General features: G+C 37.2%; 1 protein-coding gene across 2 annotated transcripts; it reads left to right on the plus strand.

The window, feature by feature from the left end:
• The first annotated feature begins 43 nt into the window (after nucleotides 1-43).
• acox1 (acyl-CoA oxidase 1, palmitoyl) lies at nucleotides 44-27493 on the plus strand. Of its 2 annotated transcripts, none has more exons than XM_084716227.1 (14): nucleotides 44-249; nucleotides 3756-3915; nucleotides 7351-7511; nucleotides 13450-13557; nucleotides 14640-14759; nucleotides 14860-14975; nucleotides 16130-16299; nucleotides 17216-17378; nucleotides 19066-19256; nucleotides 20578-20757; nucleotides 22138-22243; nucleotides 22901-23044; nucleotides 24325-24531; nucleotides 26583-27493. In XM_084716227.1, exons 1-14 carry the CDS (start codon nucleotides 141-143, stop codon nucleotides 26631-26633), a joined length of 1986 nt encoding a protein of 661 aa, XP_084572353.1. In that variant the 5' UTR covers nucleotides 44-140; the 3' UTR covers nucleotides 26634-27493. The 2 variants fall into 2 exon arrangements, with proteins under 2 accessions (XP_084572353.1, XP_084572352.1); XM_084716226.1 differs by lacking the exon at nucleotides 7351-7511 and adding an exon at nucleotides 10566-10726 and having other exon boundaries at nucleotides 45-249.
• Nucleotides 27494-27759: the final 266 nt, after the last annotated feature.

The following is a 27759-nucleotide window of genomic DNA, read 5'->3' on the forward strand; positions in this document are numbered from 1 at the left end:
TCTCCGCCTGTGCGAGACCTTTGTGCGGCTGCGCCCGGAGGAGGCCGTCAGTGGGAGCAGGTTGAGGTTGTGAGAGGTTATACAACACAACTCGCATCATACTTTTTCACTATAACTATTGTTTTCAGTCAGAAACAGTCATGAATCCTGATATTGTCAAAGAACGGCAAAACGCCACTTTTGACGTCGAGAAACTGACCTACATTTTGGACGGAGGCCCAGAAAAGACTAAAAGAAGGCGAGAGATAGGTGAGTTTGACATGTTTTCTTTGCCAGAAAGAAGTTATTGTGCTCGTTAGTGTCGAGACTTAGAACTTGATATGATGATGATAATAATAATGGTTATATTTGCTAAGAAAAGAGTACACACTGGAGATAAATGAGCTAACCAAACTATGCTTTCATCGGCTGTTGGCTATAGATCTGTTAGCAGGTTTGCTGTCCGTGGCCGCAGGGTACCGTTCTGCTGTAGCTAGTTGTTCTGAGTTGAGCCCAATTTTGACTTTATTTAGACGATTATCTTACTTAAAGTCCGTTTACAGTGGTATTTCTAAAGTTAGTTATGTTACTAGCTACAAGATGGCAGTTAACATTTACCAACAGTTAGCGTTGCCTGCCTTCACAGTATGCTTGTTCATACTTAAGAGACTGGTTACTTATTTACTTCTAGCCCGTTCAGGCAGAATACAGACAGTCGAGAGCAAAATTAGGGCTGCAGCTAACGATTATTTTCATCATCCAGTAATCTGTTGATTGTTTTGATTAATCAGTTATTAGTTGGTCCGTAGAATGTCAGCACATGGTGAAAAATCGAGATCAGTGTTTCTCAAAACCAAAGATGGCATCCACAGATGTCTTATTTTGCCCCATCCCAAAGGTATTTAGTTTGTAATCAAAGAGGAGGAGGGAAACCATAAAATACTCACAGTTAATGAGCTGGAACCAGACAATTTTGACTATTTTTTCTTAAAAAATTGCTCAAATTAATTAATCAGTCAGAATGGCTGGCAGGCAATTATTCAGTTAATCGTTGCAGCTCTACAGCAAATACTGTAAGTTTGATTTAATATTAAAATATTAAACTAAATAAATATTAAGTATAAATTTAAAAGTACTTGAACCCAGTACATATGTATGTATGTTGCAATTAGAAATATTCAACCTCCCAAAGAAAGTAAGGATTCACAGCTTTAAACTTTTTTGCAGAGCTAGATTTTGTTTTCAGGTAAGTCTTTATCAGCAAATGAACAAAGAAAATGGATTATATTGTATTTTGGAGTAGCAGGATATTGTGTTAATACTGCCATGTCAACCTCTGTATGATATTACTTATTGGACAAATCTGCTTAACGTCTATATGGCCAAAATATGGTTCTCAAAATTGGTTAACCTGATGGGAACTCAATAACCACCTTTAATTTCCTTCAGCTGTGGTGTGTTTATATAAAGACCACCAAAAGGGCATGATACAAAAAGATTTCCATGACCTTGCACATTCCAAGAGACACTGATAGAAGTATCGTACAGAAGTTTGAAACATGGCACAGCAGCAAACATGTCTGGCTGTGAGGGAAAGCCCAAAGTTTTGTCAAGAGGCCTCAGCGTCTTGATTCCATGAGAAAGGTGTCAGAAGCTTGTCAGCACTTACTGGAACTGTTTATTAGAGGTTATCAAAGCAAAAAAGATGCTCTGCCAAGTTCTGAGCAGTGTTCCCCCTATCCTGGTCCTCAGAGCTCACTTCCCTGCATGTTTTAAATGTTTCCCTGCTCAAACACACCTGATTCACATGATCAGCTCGTTATCAGGCAGAGGCTTCATGATCATCTGAATCAGGTGTGTTTGAGCAGGGAAATATCTGGGAATTTGTCTAAAGAACTAGATGTTTTTCATTTAAACTCAAATGATGTCAACTTATGTTACTGAAATTGCTTGAATGTATCAATAACTATTATTATTTCTGTGTTTACCAAGAATTGTTGATGTTTGTTTTCATTTAGCTCTATACACGTCACCAAATTACCTTTTCAGGTGAGGGGAGATGAATATTTCCAATTGCAACTAAATACATGTATATCAGAATGCAGTGTTTTTTGATAACTTGTGATAAAACCACATTATAATGAATTAGTGTAGAGCTGCATAGATGTCTTGGCCTACACATCATGTTCTCCAGATGTGAGCATGTTTGTTTGATGCAAACTCTAACAAATGTCACATCATCATGTTTTATTCTGTGAAAATTAAAATTATAACATAAAAATAGTCATTCCCTCTAATCATGAATCATATTGAAATATCTGTCAAAATAATCGCAATATCAGGTCTGAAAAATAAAAGGATCGCCTACAAGTGGTGAAAAAGAATTTAGCTAATACAATATTTTGATTTATTAATCACTGAAGTAATATTTCATGCAAAAATGGCAGAAAATGCTGTTTTTGACCTCTTAAATGTGGAGATTTACAATTATATATCAAGCTAAATCTTTGTGTTTTAAAATTATAAAACAAGGCATTTAAAGACATCACCTTGGACTTTCAAAAACTGGGATGGACAACAACATGACACTTGACTTTAGCCTTTGTTTGATGTCCTAAGTGTGCAAATGCATTATATACATGCATGTGTTAGAAGAAGCTTATTCATATATATCTCATGTCTTTCCATGTCTGTATACATTGTTAAATCAGCATGCTTTGTTTGTACATTAATTAATCTGCTTAATGTTTTCTCCATCAATCATTTTAACTAAAAGATGTCAAAAAAGGTAAAAAAGATGACAAATGTTGTTTTGTCTGACTGGTTGAACAGCCCAAAATCCATTTGCAATTTCAGATGAACAACAGCACCCCTGAATAATCATATTATTTAAAGCTTTAACCAGAGAATTTTCAGGGTTTTTTCTTAGAAAATGACTTATTTATTAATTTAGTCATCATTGCAGTTCTAAAAATCAGTAAAATTAGAAGAAATTATATTTTCAAAGATTATGCTGTATAAATTTAATTTTTCTTATCACTATTCAAAGTTAAGGTTCTCACAGCTTGTTCGGCATGAGGTTTCCTAAGAATGTTGGGAAACTGGCTGGAGCCGTGGTAGTCACATCATTATAGGGTCGACCAATATTACAGTATACAGTTTGTTTTTTTGTTGTTGGTGGTGTTTTTGTTTTGTTTTTTCAGGGCCAATACAGATGATTAATAATCAAGGAAACTGATAATAGTTGGAACCATTAAATGTTTGCAGAAAAAAATTTAATCTTGGTGTCTATATTTAGAATAACACAAACTCTAGCACAAAATTTGCCTTTAAGCGTTTGTTGAATTAAAATTTTGAACATTGACTTAAAATAAAAAGTGCCGGGAGCTGCCAGCAGCGTTTCTTTAAGTTAAAATAACCCAACATTTTATAAAGTAAAGAAAGTAAAAATAAACAAAACTAGTATATCTTCGCACTCAAATTTTTCCACTGAAATGTATCTTATCAGCAGTCAAATTAAAAAAAACAGATTTCGATAGTTGCAAAAATGTTGCATATCAAATCTAATAATTGGTCGACACCTAAGCTTTAATAATCTACAGACTTATTTTCTTTTGCACATGCACATTTTCAAATCTTTTCACGTGGGTACACAAATGACCCCACTCACCTATAGTTAGTAATTAGGTTTTGGTTTGACTTCCAGTTACATAGGCCACAACAGCTGTATAGACCAAAACATGCATGTCTGATTTCATTTCCACTATCCTCTGCAGAGTCAATGGTTCTCAGCGACCCGGACTTCAAGGAGGAGGACCGAAACTTCCTGTCCCGCAGTGAGCGCTATGACCAGGCTGTGAGAAAAAGTGCCCAAATGATTCTGAAGCTCAGAGAGTACGGCATCGCAGACCCAGAGGAGATCTACTGCTATAAGAAGTATGTGGTAATGGAGTCAACAGTCAAGAGGTTCATGTACTGTAGACTCAGATAGGTGCATGTGATTGTAAGGCTGAGGCAGAGCAGTGCACTGTGCAATCTGTGGGTAGGAGAGATAAATAAACATGGAGGTGATTAAATGACTCAGGAACACAAGGAGTGGCTCAAAAATATCAGAAAATAATAAATTATATGTGTGATGGTGGTCATTTATAAGTATGTATGCTCACCTTCAGATTTAATACAGTCCCTCCAGGAAGTTGCGATCTTTAACTAATCTGTATGAATTCTGTGTGACAACGTAATTTAGTTCGAACTCTGCGACTTTTACACAAATTTCACCAATCGTCTTTGCTTTCTATGAGTCCCCGAACATCAAATGTACATCTCAATGAACCAACTCAATGTTTTTTTTCTTTATTTACTAGATGTATTATTTACAATGCTCTGTTCACTTTTCTTTTGTAATTTTGTGTCCTAGAACAAAGGGACACTTCACACATCTATTGGATGAGGCAGGTGTCTAAGACAGCAGCGACTAGACCAAAAAGTTACAAAAGGATTCTGTCACTGTCCAACTTGCAACATTTGTTTGCAACATTTTGTAACAAGACTTTCATCAGACAGTTTGTATTAATGAGAAGCTGTCTTAAAAAGGGACACCTTCCCCACATGCAAAGAAAAAGGGACAAAATTATCAATGGGTTATTAAACACACTGCAATATTCAAACCAGAGTACAAAAAATAAAAATAAAAACACTCTGTATATTAACAAACAAATGTATCCCCAAAATGTTTGAATGGGTAAATACAAATATACAAATTACAAACAATTTTCTATATGTTACATTCGCAAATATTGCAGGTTACATTTGAAAGTGAGCAAATATGGATACATTTACATTGTAAGTATTACATTATTGAATAAATGGAAGCCTACATCATAAATACAAAAAAGTAATCAATTCATCAAGGTATACTTTTGTGCCCCCATCTACAAATAAAGCATATTTTGTTAGGGTTTAAGTAATCGTGATTCTCTTTGGTGAGGTTACTGAGAACACTCAGAACAGAGTGCGGGTTCGTTCTCTCTGGAACAACTCATCTCAGTTGTCTTGTCTTGCATTTAATTAATTCTACAAAACAAAATTGCAACTTTCTTTTGCAATTTTCACTTGCTCTCACAATTTCATTGCAAAAAATGCCTAAAAAAGTTGCAACACGCATTGCAATTTTTTCTTTTAGAAAAGCTGCCATGAAATCAGGCATTTTCAGCCACAACAATTACAAAAACAGCCCACGAAGTCCTGGAGGGACTGAAAAAAGAAGTGATGAATAATAACATGCTGTTGTCCATAATTACATGTGTAAGTTGACAAACACAGTATGAGTTTTATACTTACTGACTGCATGTTTGTAATGTGAAGATACTGATTATGACGTCTGTCAGGATCAGAATTTCTAATTTACACATAGCCATAATATATGTAGTAGACATATTACACAATTTGGCTGTAATGCCACCACACCCTGCCTGTGCTTTATGCCACTATTCAAATATTATACTTGAATTGTCCGTTGACCGATGTGCAGTATGCAAAATGACATGAGCAGTGTTCCACTGAGATACCACAGGATGTCATGGTATAGATTCTGACCCATGATATAAGCACAGTCATTAACAGTGGACTGTTAGAGCAGATGTATAATGCTTCATCCTCACAATTCTATTTTTAATTATGACCTATCTTTGTCTGTCTATGACACAACTGTCCTGTAACTGTATCAAATAACTAGACAACAGGATAGGTTAGAAATTAATATAAATATAAACATGAATGTGGCCCTTCAGCTGACAAAGTCAGTTGGAGCAAAGTTCATTGTGACATTAAAACTGTGTCAAAGGGTGTGTGAGCTCTCTGCCTTCATTGCAGAGAGCTCACATGTGTGTTATGTAACGTAATACAATTTAAAAGTCTGTCCTCTCAAGGAATTCTGTCATTTGTTGACAATATCAGTTTATCTCTGTGATACAGTGCAACAAGACTTTGAGTGCACACGTTCCTAAAATGCTTTCACTGTTTGGATATACAGTATATGATGACTGACTAAATTCTCATTGTAAAGGTAGAGTTCACACCAAAATTCAAAGTCCATATTTTCCCCCTGGTCTGTTGTGTTATTTATCCATCTAGATAGTTTTGGTGCGAGTTGCAGAGTTTTAGAGATATCAGCTGTAAAGGTGTCTGCCTTCTCTACAATATAATGGAACTAAATGACACTCACCTTGAGCTGCTCAAAGTAGGACTGCAACAAATGAATATTTTCATGGTTGAGTAATCGTCTCAATTAATGGTATAGTTGTTTGGTCTAAAAGATGTCAGAAAATTGTGAGAAATGTCAATCACTGTTTCCAAAAAACTAAAAGTTAAATTTGAAAAATTCAAAGTCAGTGTCTCTTTCCAGAAACAATGACCTGCTTACTGAAGATAATCCACAGACCTTGTTGTGAACAGTTTCATGTAGGAGCTACTTTCTTTCTGCAGTAGAATCTACTGGAACTACTTTCTTTCTACTGGAGAGAAAGTAGTTCCTACATGAAACTGTGCACACCAAGGTCTGTGAATTATCTCCAGTAAGCAGGTCATGGTTTCTGGAAATGATAATAATTTGGTGCTTTGGGCCAGAGCTGCAACAATTTGTTGTTTATTAAAATTATCACCAACTATTTTGATAATTGTTTAATTGATTTGAGTAATTTTCTCAGACAAAAAAAAGTCAAAACTTTCTGATTTCATCTTCATGAATGTGAATACTTTCTGGTTTCTTTACTCCTCTCTGACAGTGAACTGAATATCTTTGGGTTGTGGACAAAACAAGACATCTGAAGACGTCATTCTGGGCTTTTGGAAACACCGATTGATATTTTTCACCATTTTGTAAACTAATCAGTTCATTGAGAAATAATCAAGAGATTGCTCAAGTATGAAAATAATCATTTGTTGCAGCCCTACTTTTAGCACCACAAGCTGAGTGACATTTAGTCCTGTTTTACTGTAGAGAAGGCAGACTCCTTTACAGCTGATATCTCCAAAACTCTGCAGCTCACACCAAAACTATCTAGATGGATAAATAACACTACAGGTGAAGGGAAAATGGGTATTTTTTATTTTAGATTAGTTTTACATTTTTTTCTGAGATTGTGCAAACTTTGAGTGTGCTTTGTTCCTGTGAGTGAGTGATGGTAGGGTGGGTGGGCAGCATCAGCATCAATAGTAATTTGATCATTTACCAGAAAGAAGCCCTGAAAGCTAAAGAAACTGTGCCATTTCATCCAGTCCTAATAATAAATGATCATATCAGTTAGCATGCATCACAGTTGGAGAAACAGCAAGTCTGAACTTGAGTTGTGTATATACTTTCCCTTCATGCAGTATAGCTAAAGGCCCCTTTCACGAGGCCTTGGGGCTACACTATGTCATGTTCATCCCGACCCTGTATGCCCAGTGTGACCCTGAGCAGTCCAAGAAATGGTTACCTCTGGCAGAGTCCTTCAAGGCCATGGGCACGTATGCCCAAACTGAGATGGGTCACGGTTAGTCCTGGACTTTGTCCTTCACTTATTTACTTGTTGTCTCAGGCCCTCAGACACAGCTCCATTGTGCTGTGCTGTTTAAATAGCACAAATTGGCATTTGCTGGAAAAGACGCCCTGTAGTTCTGGTGAATTCTTGTATGTGTTTGACAGATCCAAATCATGTAGAAAACTCAAAAGTAGCTGCATGTGTGTCCTGACAGTAGAGCTCACACATGATATTTTGTTCTAACAAGAATGGTAATTTGTGAGCAGTTTACTGCATGTAGATGTAGCTGCACTATTAACACTATTTAAATTTAAGTTGTCTCAACAATAGTTTTTGAGTTTGAGCCCAACTCAAACTTAAGTTTTGAAATGAACTTTAAAAGTTTTGCTGACCTATAATTTTTTAGTTGAAATAATTTACTTTTCTTCTTTAGAAAAACTTGAATCTTTGAGTTTTAGGGGGGAAAAACAGTCACAGTGCACTGAGAACCTGATTTGTTTTTTTTTTAGTGTCTGAAAAATTAAATAGTGTGACAATATTAAAATATTAACATTTACTTTATTTACTCTATATATATATTTTAATTATTAAAGAAGAAAAGTAAATTATCTCAACAAAACATCAGTAGTTGGTGAAACTTTTTCAAAACTTGAGAATTTGAATTGGGCTCAAAACTCAAAAGGTTTTCTCAGCTTTTTTGTAGCAGTGTAGCATCTTCAACTAAAATGAGTTTTGTCTCATCTGCTCCAAAACGTATTCCCATCAACATTAGGGAGTTCTACTGCTTTCCTACTCACAACTCTCTCACTCTTATTCTCACCTTTATGTAATGATAAACTTTGGTGTGATTTTGATTCCCATATCTTAATTACATTTCTTCTTTTTGCAATAATGAACTTTTTTTTTAGCTGTTTTTTTAAGTAAATCAAACTGGTAATTTATAAAGTCATGCTTCTCGAGGGTGTCTTAGGTTTGTTGACATTTTGAGTGAGCATATGGTGAAGAATACAAGTTCTGCTGTTGTGTGAATTATTAACTAGCGTAGACAGAAGCTGATCACAACAAGTTTTGTTCTGGTTCGTACATCAAAAGTAAGAGAAGCTACAATGTGTGCAGCAGGATTCATGGTCAGTGAGGCTGAGTTTGAGTTTCTGAATGTCTCTTTGTAATCTGAGAGGCCGACAAATCTGTGGTGAATGTAGGCCAAGCCAGCTATTGTTTGTGGCCTTGCTGTGACAAAGCCAAGTGGATGTTATTATGAATTTGCATTTCATCTGTGCAGAGCCACATGGATTGTTTTAGAGCTGATGAGCCTGTCTTTGACAAACACTTTGTTGACCTGTGTTTGGGCAGGTTTGTTTTCAGCCAACACTGAGCCAAAGTCCTAGAGTATCATTGATGCCCATGACAACTTTTCTAGGGCTTCAACTAATGATTGTTTCTATCATTGATTAATCGTTAATTATTTTTCATTTATCTTGATTAATACATTAATTGTGTGGGCTATAACACTGGTTCCCAGCCCCACTAGGGGTCGCCAAAGCTTTGTAGTGGGTCACAGTGCCTTCTTGATTTTAAAGGGTGTAAATACATATATTCACAATAGCCCTGTGTTTCAATATTCCATTCAGTTCTGTTAAAAACAAAACAAAACTGAATAGTTGTTTTTGAATTATTGTTTAAGATATAAACTCACAGGATAACAGTGAAGACCTCATTACAAGCTGTATTCAGAGAACCTTCTGTCACTGCTGCAGAGAAGAAAACACTAAATTACTTCAAAAAAAGCCTAGTAACTGTGTATTACTGTTACAAAAAAAAGAAAATACATAATACTTACAATAAAATGTTGATAAAAATATGACAAAAAGTCTTTGATGCAGTATTCACAGAAAATAATCTGCTTAAAATGTATCCTAATTACTCATTTTACACAAATTTTTTGCAGTTATTCCATTATTCCTCTGGTCGGGTTAATAGCTGTTCTGTTCTGTTGTTGTTATGGATTGAGTATAATATAAAATATCAATGAAATATGTCACTTCAGTCAGGGGTAATCAGTTTACATAATGATAGAAACGGGGTCCCTTAAGGAAAACAGGCTGGGAACCATTAGACTATAAACTTGGAACTTGAGTTGACTAGATTTATTTATTATTTGTTTAATTTATAATTTCTTCATTATTATTATTATTATTATTATTATTATTATTATTATTATTATTATTATTATTATTATTATTATTATTATCGTTGTTGTTATTATTAGGACTGGGCAATATAATGATATTATATTGTATTGTGATATGACACTAGATATCGTGATAGTTTTTGGATATGGTTATATCGTGATATGTCAGTAGTGTTGTCTTTTCCTGGTTTTAAAGGCTGCATTACAGTTAAGTGATGTCATTTTGAGAATTTACCAGACTGTTCCAGCTGATCTATTATTTGCCTTTACTCACTTAGGCAATATATCCACTTTACTGATGATTATTTATAAAATAATCTCACAATTTGTGAAAGCACTAATAATCATCCCTGTAATATTGTTGCAATATAATACAAGAAACCTTAAGCCACTTCCACCCTTTGTAGTACACAACATATAATCAGTCACAACTTACACAATCAATAATTATCCAGTTGACCAATATGAAACTTCACTATTGTTTTTTGGCTAGATTGCCCAGGCCTAATTGTTATTATTATTACTAACTTTTGGCTGGGGAACTTTAATGATGCAGCTTTTGAAGACAGATTTAATGGGATCTCATGGAGTCAAATCAGCCATTCCAATATGCATGATATGCTCACAAGGTCTTTGTTTTTGTCACTTCCATCCTTACTGCTTCCTCACTCAACCTCTGTCTTTATATCTTTGCTGCCTTTACCACATCAATGTTCCCTCATTTGGATCTTTAAAAATCCTTTATCCACCATTCCCCCCTCATCCATCTGCACTTCCGTGGGTTTACCTTCTCCATCTCTCTCCTTGCCTTTTTCTTCATTACCGCCTGCTTTTCTTTCCGTTTTGCGCCCCCCCCTCCGTGCTGCGTGGCCTAGCTGTGTGCACCCAGACAGGCCTGAGCCCTTGGATCTCCACCTGGGGATGTTCCTGCCCACACTGCTCAACCAGGCCACCCCAGAGCAAATGGACCGTTTCTTCATGCCCGCCTGGAACCTCAAGATCATCGGCACCTACGCTCAGACTGAGATGGGCCACGGTAAAATGAAAAGACAGCCCAAATTGTCAGGCTTGTGTAGGCTTGACAATACAGGGATTACTTGGTTGCTTTATCACTGCCATTGCCTAGTAAAGATAGTATTTACACAGCTTGTACTTTAACCCTCCTGTTATCTTTGGAGTCAGTGTCACCTCAGTCTGTGTTCAGTGTCTATATAAATAACTGACATCAATATATGCTTTGTATTAAACTACTTTTCCTAATTTAAATTGAAAACATAAAATTATATGTTCATCTGGTCTGATCATTAATAATTCATAAAATAGAAAAGGCACATCTTTTTCTTTTCTCAATTTAGGTTTTTTTGAATAATTCTAGCAGCACATTAATTGTGTGAAACAATTAATGAAGTACAAACACTTTAAACTGGAAATGGCTGCTTTTGTCTGCAATAGGGCTGTAACTAACAATATATTTTGTTTGTTGTTTATTTTCAAATGTTGATCAGTGGTTCGCAAAGCCTGAGATGACGTCCTCAAATGTCTTGTTTTGTCCACAAACCAAAGCTATTCAAATTATTGTTCTAGAAAAGTAAATAAAGCAGAAAATATTTACATATAAGCAGCTGGAATCAGAGAATTTTTCCTTTTTTTTAAATACTCAAACAGATTAATCGTTTAAATCTGATTGATTTAATAATTGATTATTTGATTAATTGTTGCAGCCCCAAACAATAGGAAAACTGTGAGACTGAAGAAATGGTGCACAGAACAGACATTATAATTTGAATTGGTTAGGATCATCATTGGTTATATTGATTATGACAAATCATTACCTTCCCATGTTGTGTGGGAGGGGAAATATGGGGGTAAACATACAGAAAATACTCACTCTGCAGCTTTCTAAATCTTTTGTCCGCACGCTCTCTGTCAGTTGAAAATGACCTCTAAACAGAAGTTTTCCCCCACTGAGGTTTTGTTACAGCTCCCTCCTCCCCTGTTCCCGCTCTGCTCTGTCTCAGTCTCCAACACTAGACATGTAATCAAAACAGAAAATGTTCAAAAGTCATCTTGACTTTGTGTTTGTACTGAGGTTATCACTAAATAGACATTCTGTGCCTGAGACGTAGACTTGGGTATCAAGTTACCCTGGAGGCTTAAATTGCTGGCAAATTGAAGTTTTTAAATTTGAAGATAACAGGAGGATTAATGCAAAACCAGAGCAGGATAACATTTTTAATATTATGTGAGTTTTCATGCTTTAGCTGAAGCAAATGTTCATTTTGGTCAGAAACAATTCAGTTGAGTAGGCAAAGCTACACAACTGAGTAGACAGGTTGTAAACAAATCCCAAGTCTAACTTCATTATCTAAGCTGCTTCATGTTAACATGATGGTGAATGCAACCAAAATATCCACTGTAATAATAGTTGCTGTGGTTGACCTTGTTTACAGGCCCTCTGACCACTGGTGTCAGTTGACCAATTGTCAAAAAAAGGAACTGATTGTCAAATCAATGAAAATATGACATAATGTTTATACAAAATTATATTTTCATGTCCAAACCTCTGGAATCCCTCTGAGTTCAGCTCCCTGACCACCAGAGAGCACTCAAAGACAAACTACCTCTCTTTCCTTCTTACTGACCTTTGTCACATTCCAGTTTGAAAAGGTCATTCAGACTTAAAACAGCTTATGAAAACCACTACACACACACCATGTTAGATGCAAATCCCGTGGCCATCACACAGTTGACATGTCGTAGATACAGCATGATTTGAATGTTGTTAGAATATGGTGGTTCCATATGTTTTTAGATCTGTCAAACACCTACAAAGCCTTCATCCATTGTATTTTTTCACTGAAAAGTGTTCAGATATGTATTTATCCATGTTTCAAAGTGTCAAGGGCCAAAAATCATCCTGTTTGATGTTTTGCTGTTTTGATCTTTTTTGCTTGAATGATTGTTGTTAAAGTATTATTGTTTGTGTGTGATGGATTAATTATCAGTTCATGGCATTTTAATGTTAAAGGGTCAGTTCACATCAAAATCAAAAATACATATTTTACCTCTAGTCTGTAGTGCTATTTATCCATCTAGATTTGTTTTTGGGAGTGAATCACACAGTTTTTGAGGTATCAGCTGTATAGACGTCTGCCTTCTCTCCAGTGTAATAGGAATAATATTACTTAAGATAATCAACAGACCTTCTTCTGAGCAGTTACATGTAGGAAATACTTCCTTTCTGTGGTAGAATCTACTGGAACTACTTTTTTTCTGCTAGAAAGATTCCTACATGAAATGCTCGCAATAAGCTGTGTGAATTATCTTGACTAACTTCTTTCTTTTAGTAAATCTTTTGGGATGTTTTTTTTTTTGTTTGTTTGTTTGTTTGTTTGTTTGGTGCTTTGAGCACCACGTGTTGATTGCCATCTAGTCCCATTATATTGTAGAGAAGGCAGGCATCTCTACAGTTGATATTTCTAAAACTCTGCAGCTCACATCAAAATATCTAGATGGATAAACAGCACTACAGGCCAGGGGGAACATATGTATTTTGATTTTGTGGTGAACTGTTCCTTTAGTGTTTTATGTTTTGTGCTTAGTAATGGCAGTTGTAAACATGCTTGACAGATTCATGTCTTAATGTCTCACTGCTGATGCTGAGTAATCATTTATTGTTGCTTTTCATCAGTGTACTGTACATGTGTGTATTGTGTGTGTGTTTGTGCTTGTGGGCTTTGATTTGTTGTGTCTCTGTAGGCACTCACCTCAGAGGGCTGGAGACCACAGCCACATATGACCCCGCCACACAGGAGTTTGTCTTGAACAGCCCCACAGTCAGCTCCATCAAATGGTGGCCTGGAGGACGTAAGTACCGTCACGTCTCTGCGGTATTCAGACCACGTCATTTTGCAGCCTTGAATTGGTCTGGTACAGTGTTTCTTAAACTGTTTACATGGTGTACCAACTCAGAAAATATTTGGCTCTATAAGTACGACCATTATGACAAATGTTAAAATAAATGATTACATGGCTTTTTTAAATACTATATTCTGATAATGATCGATGACAGCATTCTAAGGTCTGCCATTTCTGTATGGCAGAGTGTTGCTATGGATACAGTTCTGATCATATACTCAAGAGGAACAAAGAAATCATTGTAATATCACTAAAATCATTTTAAAACTAGTATTTTGTGTCAATTTTGGTACATAACCATGTAACAAGCAGGATAATGTACAGTGAGCAAGTCACTATTGTGAAATAAAGCCATAAAATCATTTTAAAATAAATATTTTTTGTTACATAAATATTTATTTATTTATTTATTGGTGAATAACCATGTATTAAACCCCTTCAGGATGATTTAAGACCCCTCCGCTCCATCAGTTTTTATTTCACAATAACGACCTGCTCACTGTACATTAGCCCTGATGTAGCATAGACCTCCCCTGTTCAGCTGTGGACAGGTCACGTAAGAGGCAGGTTTATTCCTGAGAAGTTTATTTATTGTTGACTGTTGACTGTTCACATCACAGTTCACTTTCTAGCTAATCATGGATGATGTACGTGTACGCTTTGTGTATGAATGTGACGATGTAGCAGATTGATATTTTGACTTTTTTAAAATACTACAGGGAAGAAAAGACTTATTCTAAATTACATTTCAGTGAGCTCACAGTTAAAGTATTTTCATTTGAATTTTTTTAGTATTTTGATTGTATATTTTTTATTTGTAATTTTTTAGGAGATTTCTCAGTGTACCACTAGAGGGAGCTACCACCAGTGGTATTAGTACCATAGTTTAAGAATCTTGGATCTAGCATTATCATTGCTGTGAGTGTAGCAAAGGAATACAATGTAATGATTTTTTTCTTTATTTCAGGCTGAGAAAACCTCATTAACATTCAGAACAAACTTGTTTTAACCCTGCCGCTCTCTCTTTCTAGTTGGAAAGACATCAAACCATGCCATAGTACTAGCCCAGCTGTACACACAGGGAAAATGCCACGGTCTGCACGCATTCATCGTGCCCATCCGTGACATGAGCACACATGTGCCCCTGCCAGGTAACCACCATCTGTGACGTCTCTCTGGACATGGTGTTTGTGGTGTTTGTCTTTTTCACGCTCCTGCTCACCCCTCTGTCTTCTCCTCTGTGTCTCTTAGGCATTGTGGTTGGAGATATCGGCCCCAAGTTTGGCTTTGATGAAGTTGACAACGGCTTCCTGAAACTGGAGAATGTACGAATCCCACGGGAGAACATGCTGATGAAATACGCCAAGGTAATGGGACATGATTTGATATGATAGTCGACTCTAGAGCTGCAACAATTAATTGATTATTTAATTATTAAATTAATCAGAAACTATTTTGATAACTTCCATTGTTTGGGAGATAGTGCAGCGCTGTTTTCCTGTGAAACTCCAGCAGTGTTTTGTGGACTAAAAACTGTCCCTTCAAGTTTTGAACCCTTTAGTCTCTCATTCCCATGGTCTTCTCCGACTAAAATAGCACAGCTGACCAATGGGGGCTGGTAGTGATTAGAGGAAACAAAATCCAAAATGTAAAGTTTGTACAGAAGTACAGTTTATTTTTGTGGATTAATGGATGCAGAATTGACAAGAAGACTGTCAACATATGATGCCTTTGATTGTGTGTCTAGAGTTATGTGGTAATATTTCCCCTGGAGAGTGCAAGAAGGTGCTGTTAGTTACTGTCTTTGGTTTAATGGCATACAAATGTGTGTATTTATTACTGACAATGGCTGATCAGGCTAATTATCAGCTAAGAGCAAATTATCGCCCTGTGTGTGCAAGTCACTGCTAAAACTACAGAACACAATAAAAAAAAACCTGATAGTTTTTACATATATACCGTAATAGCTTAAAATCAACTGACCTTTATAGTGAAAGAGCAGCTTTATTGGTCATGATTAAATGCTCTTTATTGGATGAAATGACACTGTCGGGTGCTAATGAATGATCTGCACTGCTGTGTTTTGTTGACCAAATAGGGAAGGGTTGTTGCATTCACAAGTTATGTGTCATAGAAATAAAACTCTTAAGATTTACAGAGCTGATGTTTAATGCAGGATAAGTAACACACCTACGTGTGGCCTTAGTCATCAGAATTTACACACCCACATTTTTTTAATCCAATTGCAGTGTCTTCAGTATCAGTAAATCTTGTGTATACTGGAAAAATCTGAATAAAGAAAATCAAACAAAGCAGGACAGTCAGTAGCCACAGTGAGGGAAACACAACCGTGTCCTGAATCAGAGAAATATTGACAGTATAAAAAAAATCCATCACATATACAAGTCATAACACCTCAACAAAAAATCAACATTGCAACACTCATGAAGGTACAATCCTCCTGTTTGTATTCATTGCATTTAGAGTGGGACCTGAGGCTCTGATTCTGTCTCTCCACTAGGTGGAGCCAGATGGAACCTACATGAAGCCACCAAGTGCCAAGCTTACCTACGGCACCATGGTGTTCATCCGCTCCATGATCGTAGGCGAGTCAGCACGGGCCCTCGCCAAGTCCTGCACCATCGCCATCCGATACAGTGCTGTTCGTCGCCAGTCTGAAATCAGGCCGGGGTCAGTCAGTACAAACAAACACATGAAGCACAGCTGCAAGTAACAACAAAGACATGCTTAAGGTCATGCATGCACAACCAAGTGACAGGGTTCAAGATAAGATTTTACTGATGCCAAGTTGAGAGCTAGCTTTATGGAGTAAATCCATGGAAATAGCACTGGTTTTCTCATGATTTTGTCATTTTACCATCTCATTATCTGTTAAAGAGAAGTAAAACCTTTAGACACTGAAAGCTTATGGCTACAATGTAATTCATTCCCTTTGTCAGGATGGTAATAGAGACTGTGCTTAATATTAAGATTCCATTCAGCTTTTATGTATTTTATACTTAGGCCAGTTACCTAAAAACATGACTTGAAGAAGATGCAAGTATTTATTTAAAATAATTTTGGCTGCAAGTAAGAAAGCCATATTAAATAAATGGTTATAGCCAGACCCACCTTTGTTACCAGAATTTATTGAAATTATTATGGATATTTATTTATAGAAAAGCTGACATTTTCTTTAAAGCTGCAAGTAAGTAGATTCCAGTCATACTGGGCCAAATGTGTCCAGTACTCTAATATCATAAAGCCTGGTTATTTTATTTTGTAATTTATTTCTTGAGTGTAAACATTACACAAAGTTGATGAAAGATGTAAAGATTTTTATCGCAGTCTGCCCCTAATCTCTCACCTATGTGTGATTTTGATTTTTCTTTTCCCCCTTTTTGTTTCTTTTTTCCCTTTTGTCTGGTTTTGATGGTTTTATAAAGTCAGCTTGATTTTGAATGGTGTACTTGTCTTTCTGTATAGTTGATTATTTTCAGAAAACAGTTTGAAAGTCATGCTGTAAAAGTCCCATGGTGAAAGTCAGATTGACGAATGAAGTTTTCTCAATTAAAAAACATCAAACCTGTGTGTTTGTGCTCCACAGAGAGCCAGAGCCCCAGATCCTTGACTACCAGACGCAGCAGTACAAGCTGTTCCCTCTGCTGGCCGCGGCCTATGCCTTCACTTTTGTTGGCCAGTACATGAAACAAACGTACCACCGCATCAGTGGCGACATCCACGAAGGAGACTTCAGTGAGCTGCCCGAGGTACAGACACACACATGTTGCATGTGATCTACGCTTGATGATGACTGATGATGATGATGATGATGATGCATATTGACTGACTGGGTTGTAGACTGGCCTCGGTCTTTGTAGCTAGTTTGATGAGATGTGTGGTGAGTGTGTGGTGCAAGAAAACCCAGTTTATTTAAAGTCCAGGTAGGCTTGTTTACTGACATCAGTGCCATCTTGGACAGAGTGTGACAGCAGACGAGCTGTCTGTGTCTGATTACACTCTCTTTACTATTTTCTGTTGCTAACACCATTTTGTTGAGCTAACGACTTCTATACCAGTATACAACACAATGAATATATGCCATGGCCATCGCTGACTTTCTTTCATATTTTAGTCAAGTCTGTAGATCTTTTTTTTTTTCAGAAAACGGGCCAGTACACTGTTAGAAAACACTGATAACTAATATTTACATATTTAATATTTAATATTTACAGCATTATTTGTTATGTATGCACAACACTTGTAAAATCCCAATTCCAGAAAATTTGGGATGTTTTGTAAAATGTAAATAAAACCAGAATGCAATGATTTGCAAATCTGTTTTGACCTATATTCAATTGAATACAGTACAAAGACAAGATGTTTAGTGTTCAAATGGATTCAGCTTCATCATTTCTTAGAAATTTACACTCATTCTGAATTTGTAGCCAAAAAAAAGTTGGGACAAGGGCATGTTTACCACTGTGATACATCATCTTATCTGTTAATAACACTCAGTCAGTGTTTGAACTGAGGACACTAATTATTGATGTTTTCAAAGTGAAATTCTTTCTCTTTCCTGCTTGATAAATGACTTCAGGTCCTCAACAGTCCGAGGTCTCTGTTGTTGTATTTTGTGCTTCATAATGCACCACACATTTTCAATGGGAGACAGGTCTGGACTGCAGACAGGTCAGTCTAGTACCTGAACTCTTTTACACTGTTGAAACACGTCCACAATGTGTCTCAGCATTGTCCTGCTGAAATAAGCAGAGACGTCTCAGAAAAAGACGTCATCTGGATGGCAGCATGTGTTACTCCAAAACTTGTTTATACCTTTCAGTATTAATGGGGCCTTCACAGATGTGACAATTACCCATGATGCCATGGGCACACCCCTTTTTGAAGTCAGTGCTGGTAACAATCTGGATGGTCCTTTTCCTCTTTAGCCTGGAGGACATGACGTCCATGATTAGTGAAATGTGGACTCATCAGACCACAGCACACTTTTCCACTTTGCTTCAGTCCATCTCAGATGAACTCGGGTCCAGAGAAGTCTGCAGTGTTTCTGCATGTTGTTGATATATGTCTTTCTCTTTACATGGTAGAGTCTTAACTTACATTTGTAGATGCCGAGACAAACTTGTGTTCTGAGTCCATGTAGTATTATTTATACAATGATGTGGGTTTTTAATGCAGTTTATAATGCAGTGCTGCCTGAGGATTAAACTTACATTCTGTTCATATTTATGTTTTACACAACATACCAGCTTCCTCATCCTCTATTTTTCAGTTTTATGTTGTGTCTGAGTAACAGTATAAGATTTTTTTGTTGGTTGATGTTTATATTTTTCTAAATAGTTACTATTTCTATTGATTTATTTGTTTGTTATTATTTCAAATCATGTTTAGGCTCACATGAAAGTATTTTCATCCTTCTTGTCCTCCATTCTATAGCTCCATGCCCTGTCTGCTGGTCTGAAGGCCTTCACCACGTGGGAAGCCAACGCTGCCATCGAGGTGTGCCGTATGTCATGCGGTGGCCACGGCTACTCTCGCAGCAGTGCCCTTCCTGACATTTACGTCCAGTTCAGCCCCACATGCACCTACGAGGGAGAGAACACAGTCATGATGCTTCAGACTGCAAGGTAACCTGTGGCACAGAATGCATGACCACAAATGTGACACCTCACCAGGACCAAACTCTCCACCCAATTCTGACACAAACACAGAGTCTGCTCGCTGCTATTTTTAGTCTGTTGTTAGAGTGTAGCAGTAGAAAGGATTTTAATGTTTTAATTTGCTTTTACTTGAAGCTGTTACGCTGAAACTTGTAATAACATAGTTCTCACGCTGAAGATTTAGCTTTTCAACCCGTCATGTTTGTCAAACACTTAAATAGAACAAGAGCGAGGCTGAGACAAATACAGACACAAACATGCACCCACTCAGCAGCCCTATCACACCACAAATGCAGCAGACACATCCACACCCTTCACACAGCAAAAATAAACACACATTTATATCTCTAAATGATAGCTGTTGGGGTTTTGTGTTATCGAAACTGCAAAAGCTGGCTATTCAGTTTCAAAACCTGCCATTTTGTTTTTTGTTTTTTTCTGAAAGGTAGTCCAGAGAGTTCAGGACATGTTCAATAAGGCGTAGTGTGTACGCACGAAGGCCAAAGTGTGTTGTGACTAGGAATGATATATGAAACAGCCTTGGATTATGTGTTGGCACAGAAAAAGATCACAACAGGGCAGAATGACATTGAAATATGTAGAGTTAAACATGGTCTGTGCAGTTCTGGAGGAACAGTGTTGACATTAAACTTGATGGCCAAACAAATACATTATATTTCATCTTACTTAAACTAAAGAGATTTCCATGTGTCCTTCATTATGGGACAGTGTCAGAGCCAAGTATCATGTTTAAATACAACATATATAGTAACCTATACCTTGATTCAGCTGTATCAAGTTTAATTGTTTAATCTGCAGTTGTCACAATATAAATAAACATCAAGTTTTAAGAGCCCCTCAGGTCAATAAGTCATATTCTGCCAGCTTTCCCCTCTATCTTGCCTTATTTGCAACAACAGTGTTGCTTTTTCTATGATATATTTTTTATGTTCTACTTAGCTCTCCATTATAATGCCTTGTTCATCTTGACTGAAAGAGGCATCACGTCATCACTCCACTGAATGCATAAGAAGAGTCAAATGATGTGTCAAACGCCCCTTTTTATGTGAATGTACCCAGAGCCTGAAGGAGAGAGCTTTGGTTAACAAGTCAAGCTGATCACCACTGTCGTGATGTCAGTTATCTCTGGCCGGGGTTTCAGGTTTTTAGAAAGACTGGTTTTCAGGATTTTAAATAGTTCACTAACTAGCTCATGCTCCCTTATTTTTTATGTTTCCATCATTATTTAACTCTCCCCTTTGTGCTTCCACAACTTTTGTCTATGCAGGTACCTGGTGAAGAGCTACCGGCAGGCTAAAGCAGGCCAGCAGCTGAGTGGCATTGTGTCGTACCTGAATGAAGCAGAGCCTCGTAGACTCCATTCCCAGCCTGTCACTGCCAGACCAACCGTGGTGGACATAAACGACCTGAGCAGCCTGGTGGAGATCTATAAACTACGAGCTGCCATGTAAGTGATGAGAGCAGTAGAGAAAATGACCTAGCTGCTGGGACTGTGGTCTGTGTTTTTATTTAATTTTCAACATTTTCATTGGACATATTTTCAAGGTTATGAAACAGTTTGTATCATAATTTTTTGAAGCAGTTAAGTTTAATCTGAGTGTTTAAGTTTCAAACTAGAAAATAGATGCTGACACACTGTATGTTGATATACTGTATGATTTTTTTTTTTTATCTCAGGTGTTTGCCGGTGTGTGTCATTGTGTCAGTGTTTATCACCCTGATGGTCTCATCAGCTTGTTTCAGTCCAAATCTGCTGTTCTCTGCTGCTGACCATATTTCTTCCTTTGTCCTTTTCCCTGTCTGACACAATATGCCACCCTGATCACATCCCTGCATACTGTCAGGCTCAGTCACAACTGAATTAATTTGGCAGTCCGGGTTGGCTGTGTGGCGAGCACAAACGGAGGCTGAGCCAGGCTGGTGGAGGGCGACAGAGTGTGTAGCCTGCCAGTTCAGACATAAAACGGAAAAAAGGCGAAGGAGAATTGTGTGTTATTAGTCATTTCTTCTGTGTTTCTGATGAGGCTTACTTAATATAGACATCTCATTTAAAACACTGAAATTCGATTGATGAAAAGACTTACCCATAACAGACAGCCTTTGTTGCAATTAAAACCCAAAGTGGAAGATTAGTATGTGTCGGCATGTTGTTAAAGGAGAAATATGTAAAACACTAGCATTCAGAAATGAGTACTGAAGTTCAAATAGTGAGCTGGATACAGAGTCAGTTTATTAAATAGGTTGAAATCCTATTAAATCCTCGTCCCTGGACCTGGAAGCTCAGGCAGGTTGTCTGCAGGGACACATGAAGCACAGGACAAGCACAACATTATATTCTGACAATGGCGAGTTGATCAGCTGGTTCTAACTTAACTTAATTTTTCTGTTGATATAAAGTTAAACCTGTTATCACAAAAACAAAATACTGAAAATACAGAGTTTGAGTTTCGTGACTGCCTGTCCCACTGCCTGCCAAACTCCATTAACATTTTGCTCAATTTAACCTTTATAAACATCTGCTCCTTCTAAAAGGATAATTAATGATTTCTTACAACTTATAAACAGACACTAACTCATTCAGCCAACATACAGCATTAATTTGAACTCTATTAAATGTGAAACAGGCACACGAAAACAGTTACTCCAGCCCAGAATGGAAACTTAGCCTGTTTCCATAATCTCTGATGACAGATCATGGTCATGTTATGATTTAATGCCATAAATATATTCCATATTTCTCCTTAAAGGCCGGGGAGTTATAAAGTGTAATGATGTTTTTTAACTCATCATCTTTGGCTGATAAATGTGTGTTTGTGTGTGTTTGCAGTCTCGTGGAGATGGCAGCTAAGAACATCCAGCAGGAGTTGCAGCGCAGGAAGAGCCAGGAGGACGCCTGGAACAACAGTGCCATCGACCTGGTCAGAGCCTCAGATGTAAGTCCAGTTCTCTGTGTGACATGAAAAGCATGACTAAAGCATCTCAGCCAACCTTTTAATAATGGAGTCCTCAATATTTAATGCCTCTATATGACCTACATAAGTTAACGAGACATCCATGTTTCTGTATAGTTATTCTTAATGTCTACCACTGGGCTGGGTTCTCCATCAGATCAGATGAAATGAGCCTGAGTTTACATTTTTCCAGACAAAGTTACAGTGAGTCATACTTGAGCCAGTTAAAAAGAAGCAGAAGGAGCTTTTTATTTAGATCATTGTAGTTTTGATGTTATATTTTGTGGATTATTTTTTTGGAAATACCACCACTTTTGTCCACATGGCCTCCAAAAGCAACACTAGAGCTGCAACAATTAATCAAGTAATCAATGATTAATCGATTATTAGATTAATCATCAACTATTATTTTTTTGAGTAATTTGTATGTAATTTTGCTGTGGACAAAACAAGACATATTAAAGTTACAAGTTTCTTGTAGTAGCTTTAAAGTATATTACATGAAATGAAAAATCTTTCAGTGTTATCCATTACTTATCCAACGTAAATTCATCTTTTTTTTCAGTTTCTTTCTGTCTCATTTGTTACTCTGGAGTCTCTTTCCGTCATTTAAATGTCCTCTTGTTTGTTTGTCTCCAGGCTCACTGTCACTACGTTGTAGTGAAGCTCTTCACTGGCAAGCTGGAGGAGATCGGTGACACAGCGGTACACTCTGTGTTGTCCACCCTGGCTCTGCTCTACGCCCTGCACGGCATCACAAGGACCTCTGGAGACTTCTTACAGGTCAGACGAGTCCTAACATCTAAAGATAATGTGATCCACAGTCAGTGGTTCATCTTATTGCAGGTGTTGGAGACACATTGTGTGAAGCTGCACCAGTTATTTGATACACCCCATACTGTTGGTCTGTTAGTTTCACTGTCTGCTTCCATATGAAAAACAGCCTCAATGACCTCTTTGTCACTGAGCGAACAAAATGAGCTCTTTGTATGTTGGATGTGTGTGCCTGGATGGTTGGGGTCTTTTTTCGCTGTTTAAATTAAGCAAATTAGATCTACTTTTATCAGTTGAGTTTCAAATTTAAAGTGATACATGAAATTTAATCCTTGTACTGAAGTCAAAACATTTTGTTTAACCCTAAGTGGTTCTGGTCTTTTGACAGGCTGTGAGGGAGGAGGCATTAAATGGATGAACTGAGAAACACTGGTGGGGGGATGGGTCTAGATTTGCAACGATTAATCGATGAATCAGTTGTTAAATTAATTGCCAAGTACTTTGATCGTAGATTAATCATTTAGCGTCATTTTTTAATAAAAAAAAATGTTAGAATTCTCTGATTCAGCTTCTCAAATGTTTTTACCATTTTAAAGACCAAACCACTAATCATTTAATAAGAATATATTAATTGACAGATTAATTGGTGAAGAAAATAATTGTCAGTTGTGGCCTGAGATGGGTCAAGTACTTATGTCATGCGATGTTCTAAATTATGCTCAATGTTTGTATCAAAAATCCAAAATGGCGGCGTATGTAGACGAAAACAAGTGCCATGTTGTCAGTGTTGTTATTATTTCAGGTTTATTATAATTTTTTTAAGGATGATTTTATATGTTCTTGTTAAAAAAAAATACTGTGTTATTGATTAATTCATCAGTGCACTCATGTTTTTGTGTTGTCACTGGTCAAAATGCTCGCAACTTTTTCCTGTTTGTTCAGCTTTCATTGCTAATAGGATCTGGCTATTGTAGAGTAATCACAGGGAAAATGAAAGGATAAAAGAGGAATAAGATGGTTTGCCTTTAAATTTTAATAACTCATTATTTATTCAAAGACTAGATTTTTTTTCCAGGTTTCAAAACATATGTGAATGACTGTGTACTTTTTATGTAAAACATTAAAGAAAGTAGGTAATTAATTGTCAGTTAAAACGAGAAAATGATCAAATTTATAGTTAAAATTGAAAACTAAGGGTCACATTAAAAAAGGGTAGCAGTGATGACCCACAGTCTCAGCTCAGTGAGATCCACAAGTTTTCATCCACGTCTCCATCTGTTTTGTTTCAGGCTGGACTGCTCAGCGTGCCGCAGGTGCTGCAGGTTTCTGCTCGAATCAAGGAGCTGCTGTCCCAGCTGAGGCCCAACGCCGTGGCGCTGGTAGATTCCTTTGACCACCATGACAATATACTGAATTCGGTCCTTGGACGATACGATGGGAATGTCTATGAGAACTTGTTCGAGTGGGCTCGCCGCTCGCCCCTCAACGCCACAGAGGTCAGTCAGATAATAACGGCGCCTGATAAAATGCTTTGTTGTTATGTTAAAAAGATTATGTTCATACAAGCAGCTTCAGGCCACAACATACATTAATGCCAGCAACAGGAAAAGGATCCAGGGTGAAACAGACTTGCAACCAATTTTGATTTAAGATAACCACATAAAAGTAGTTTTTTTATAAAACCTTATTTTGACATGGAAATGATCTTATCTCTAAGTGAAGTCTAGACTTGACTTATTGTTGTAAGGTTCCTCCAGTTTGGGACATGTGCGTTCAAGCCTGTGGTGAACTTTCCATCAGCTTTATGAACAATAGTTCAACTGACAGCCAGCAAGTAGAAACAAAGAGAAAATGCTTTAGGGATGAGGCGTCAGTATATATTTCTCTGTCCATTCATCTGCAGCATGCAACTCTCGCACACCCATTTCTCTACTCTTCTTCCTGGGTGTCTGCACTCAGACAGGCTCATGGAAGATAAAATCTGCCATTTCAAAGCTTGGCAACCAATCAAAAGTAAAACTGACAATGTGTGACGGTGACAGCAGTGACAAACAATTCTCAGTCAAGTTTGAGCATTATCAGATCTTCTTTCTTTCTCAATTTGTGTGTTATATCTGTTGGAGGGAGAAGCAGGTTAATATGGTGGGAGGAGAAGAGTTAAAAGCACAGGTCACCCTAAAATCAAAAATAAATATTTGCTGCCTGGCCTGTAGTGCTGTTATCTATCTAGATTTTTTTGGTGTGACTATCAGAGTTTTGGAGATATCAGTCATAGAGATGTTTGCCTTCTCTCCAATATAATGGGACTTAATGGCACTCAGCTTGTGTTGCTCAAAGAACCAAAACATATATTTGATAAATTCAAAACCAGTGTTTCTTTCCAAAAATCATAACACAGTTACTCAAGGTAATCTACGCTCCTTGTTGTGAGCTGTACTACTTATTCCTGGTAGAAATAAAGTAGTTCTGGTAGATTTAAAGCAGTTCCAGAAAGAAAAGTAGTCTCTACAAAAGTAGTCTCTACAGCTCACAACAAGATGCGTAGATTATCTTGAGTAACCGGATTTCTAGAAAGACACATTCCTGTTGAAGTTTTCAAACTGGCAGCACCAGCTCTTTGCTGAGCCAAGCAATTAAGACACACTATGTCAGGGTCTGGAGGCAGGATTATCAGGAGCAACCAAAAGGAAATGTCCACCAATGTGGCAGAGATTTTAAGCCAGGCTAAAAGCTGTTAATACATAATTAATACAAGAAGTTTTATTTATTTTTTTTATTTTTTTTATTTTTTTTTCTGGCAAAAGAGTAATCATGAGATTCCCCATATATGGTCAGTTTATCCATATAACATCTAGAAAGTTTGCTCTGGCATGTTTTCGCAGGGCAGTGTTAAATCGTATTTGGTTGCCCACCAGGTCTTGCTACCTGCATCATTTGAGGAAGTACTCAGATCCTTTACTTAAGTAAAGTTTCTGAGTTTCATTAAATTCTGAGTTTCATTAAATACATTTAATAAAGTACAAGATTAATCCTAATGAGTAAATGCATAAGCAGCATTTTAAGTCAGTAGCAGCCTGATCTGGGTACATCTTCTGACACTGCAGGTCACATAATGTAATGGATTACCAAATATAGTGAAAACACTGTGGTCAGTCATGATACAGTCATGTCTTGCTTGAGTCCACGTCAGTGTGATCACTGTACTGGTAATGTCTAAATCTCAAGATAAACCAACTGTGAACTGGCTCTAGCAGCAGCACTGAACTAGCACTAGACTCTTGTTGGTTGAAGGGACATATGTGTGTCCAAACACAGTCACTCAGCATCAGAGGATGTCCATAACAAACTAAAAGATGTACAACCCCACATGTGTAAAACAGAATGCAATGATTTGCAACAACTTTTTGACTTATATTCAATCAAGCACAGTACAAAGACAAGATATTTAATGTTCAAACTGATTAACTAAAACGTTGGGACAGGAACATGTTCACCACTGTGATCACCTTTTCTATAACAAACGCTCCACACCTTGTTTCTACTGCAGGTCCATGAATCCTTCCACAAGTACCTGAAGCCCCTGCAGTCCAGACTGTGAGGCAGACCATCGCACCTTGATTCCTGACTGACTTCAACTCTGTGCTTGTAGGCACAACCTTAACTGTATTATATCAACCCCATGATGGACTTGACTCGCCATCCAGCCTCCCCTCTCTTTATATGTGGTCAAGTTGAACACTTATGATAATGAACCTCTCTGGAGTTGTATACTGTCATTTTGGAGTAATGTAGACCACAAGCTTGTGGTCTTGAGTGATGGGGAGTGATGGGATGGCAATCATAGTGGGCTGTAAACTATGAGAAGTGATGCTAATAAGGTGAATGGAAAGAAAATCTCTGATGAAGTCATTATTTTGAGTGCAAAAATAACTTTGAGAATCTTGAAAAAAATAAGTTTTTCTAGTATTTACTTTTCTCCCATCTTGTCTCCACTTTGTGTCGTGTGCCTCATGACTCCTGTGTCTATCTCTCTGTTGTTTTTTTGTTTTGTTTTTTTGTCTAACAAGAACAGAGTGTTAGAATGTTTGAAGGAACAGACCAGCAGTAAAATCACTGTTGGTTGTTTCCCCTGACTACAAGGACCAACATAATTGCTATTTGAAAAGACAGTGTGCTGTTTGTCCTCATTGTTATAAAAGGTGTTAATTTATCTGTGGATTACAAAATCAATTGTTGTCTGCATCAAGAAGGAACTGCTGCTTTTCTTCTTCACTATTTGTAATATGACTTAAACGACAGTCATAATGCAGTTTGCATTGGATGATCAGTCTGGCAAATTAGAGCAGAGGTCCAACAGGAACATCAGGTGAAGATATGAAAATATTTCCCTATAAAATACTGTTCTGAAACTGTCGGTATACATCAGTTTCAGCTGTACTTAAGAACAGTAAGAAGTTGTATTACTATGCCTTAAAAGTCGCTGTCTGACATTGTATCATATTGATCCTCACAGCCTTAATAATACTTCTATCAAATACTCCTTCTGTAGGCTAGCTACCTTGTAGAGAAGAGTGGTTTGTCCCCTGAATTCATGTCAGTAACAATGATGCTAATAAGTTGCTGTATTTCAGTCACAAAGGTAAAACAGTCTGCCTTTATTTTATTATTATTCCAACCACCTGTAACATCTCTAACATTGTCACACTTCACCTGCAGAGAGCAGA

The sequence above is a fragment of the Lutjanus erythropterus genome, chromosome 3, assembly GCF_056507025.1.
Source record: "Lutjanus erythropterus isolate fLutEry1 chromosome 3, fLutEry1.hap2, whole genome shotgun sequence".
Taxonomy (NCBI): domain Eukaryota; kingdom Metazoa; phylum Chordata; class Actinopteri; order Lutjaniformes; family Lutjanidae; genus Lutjanus; species Lutjanus erythropterus.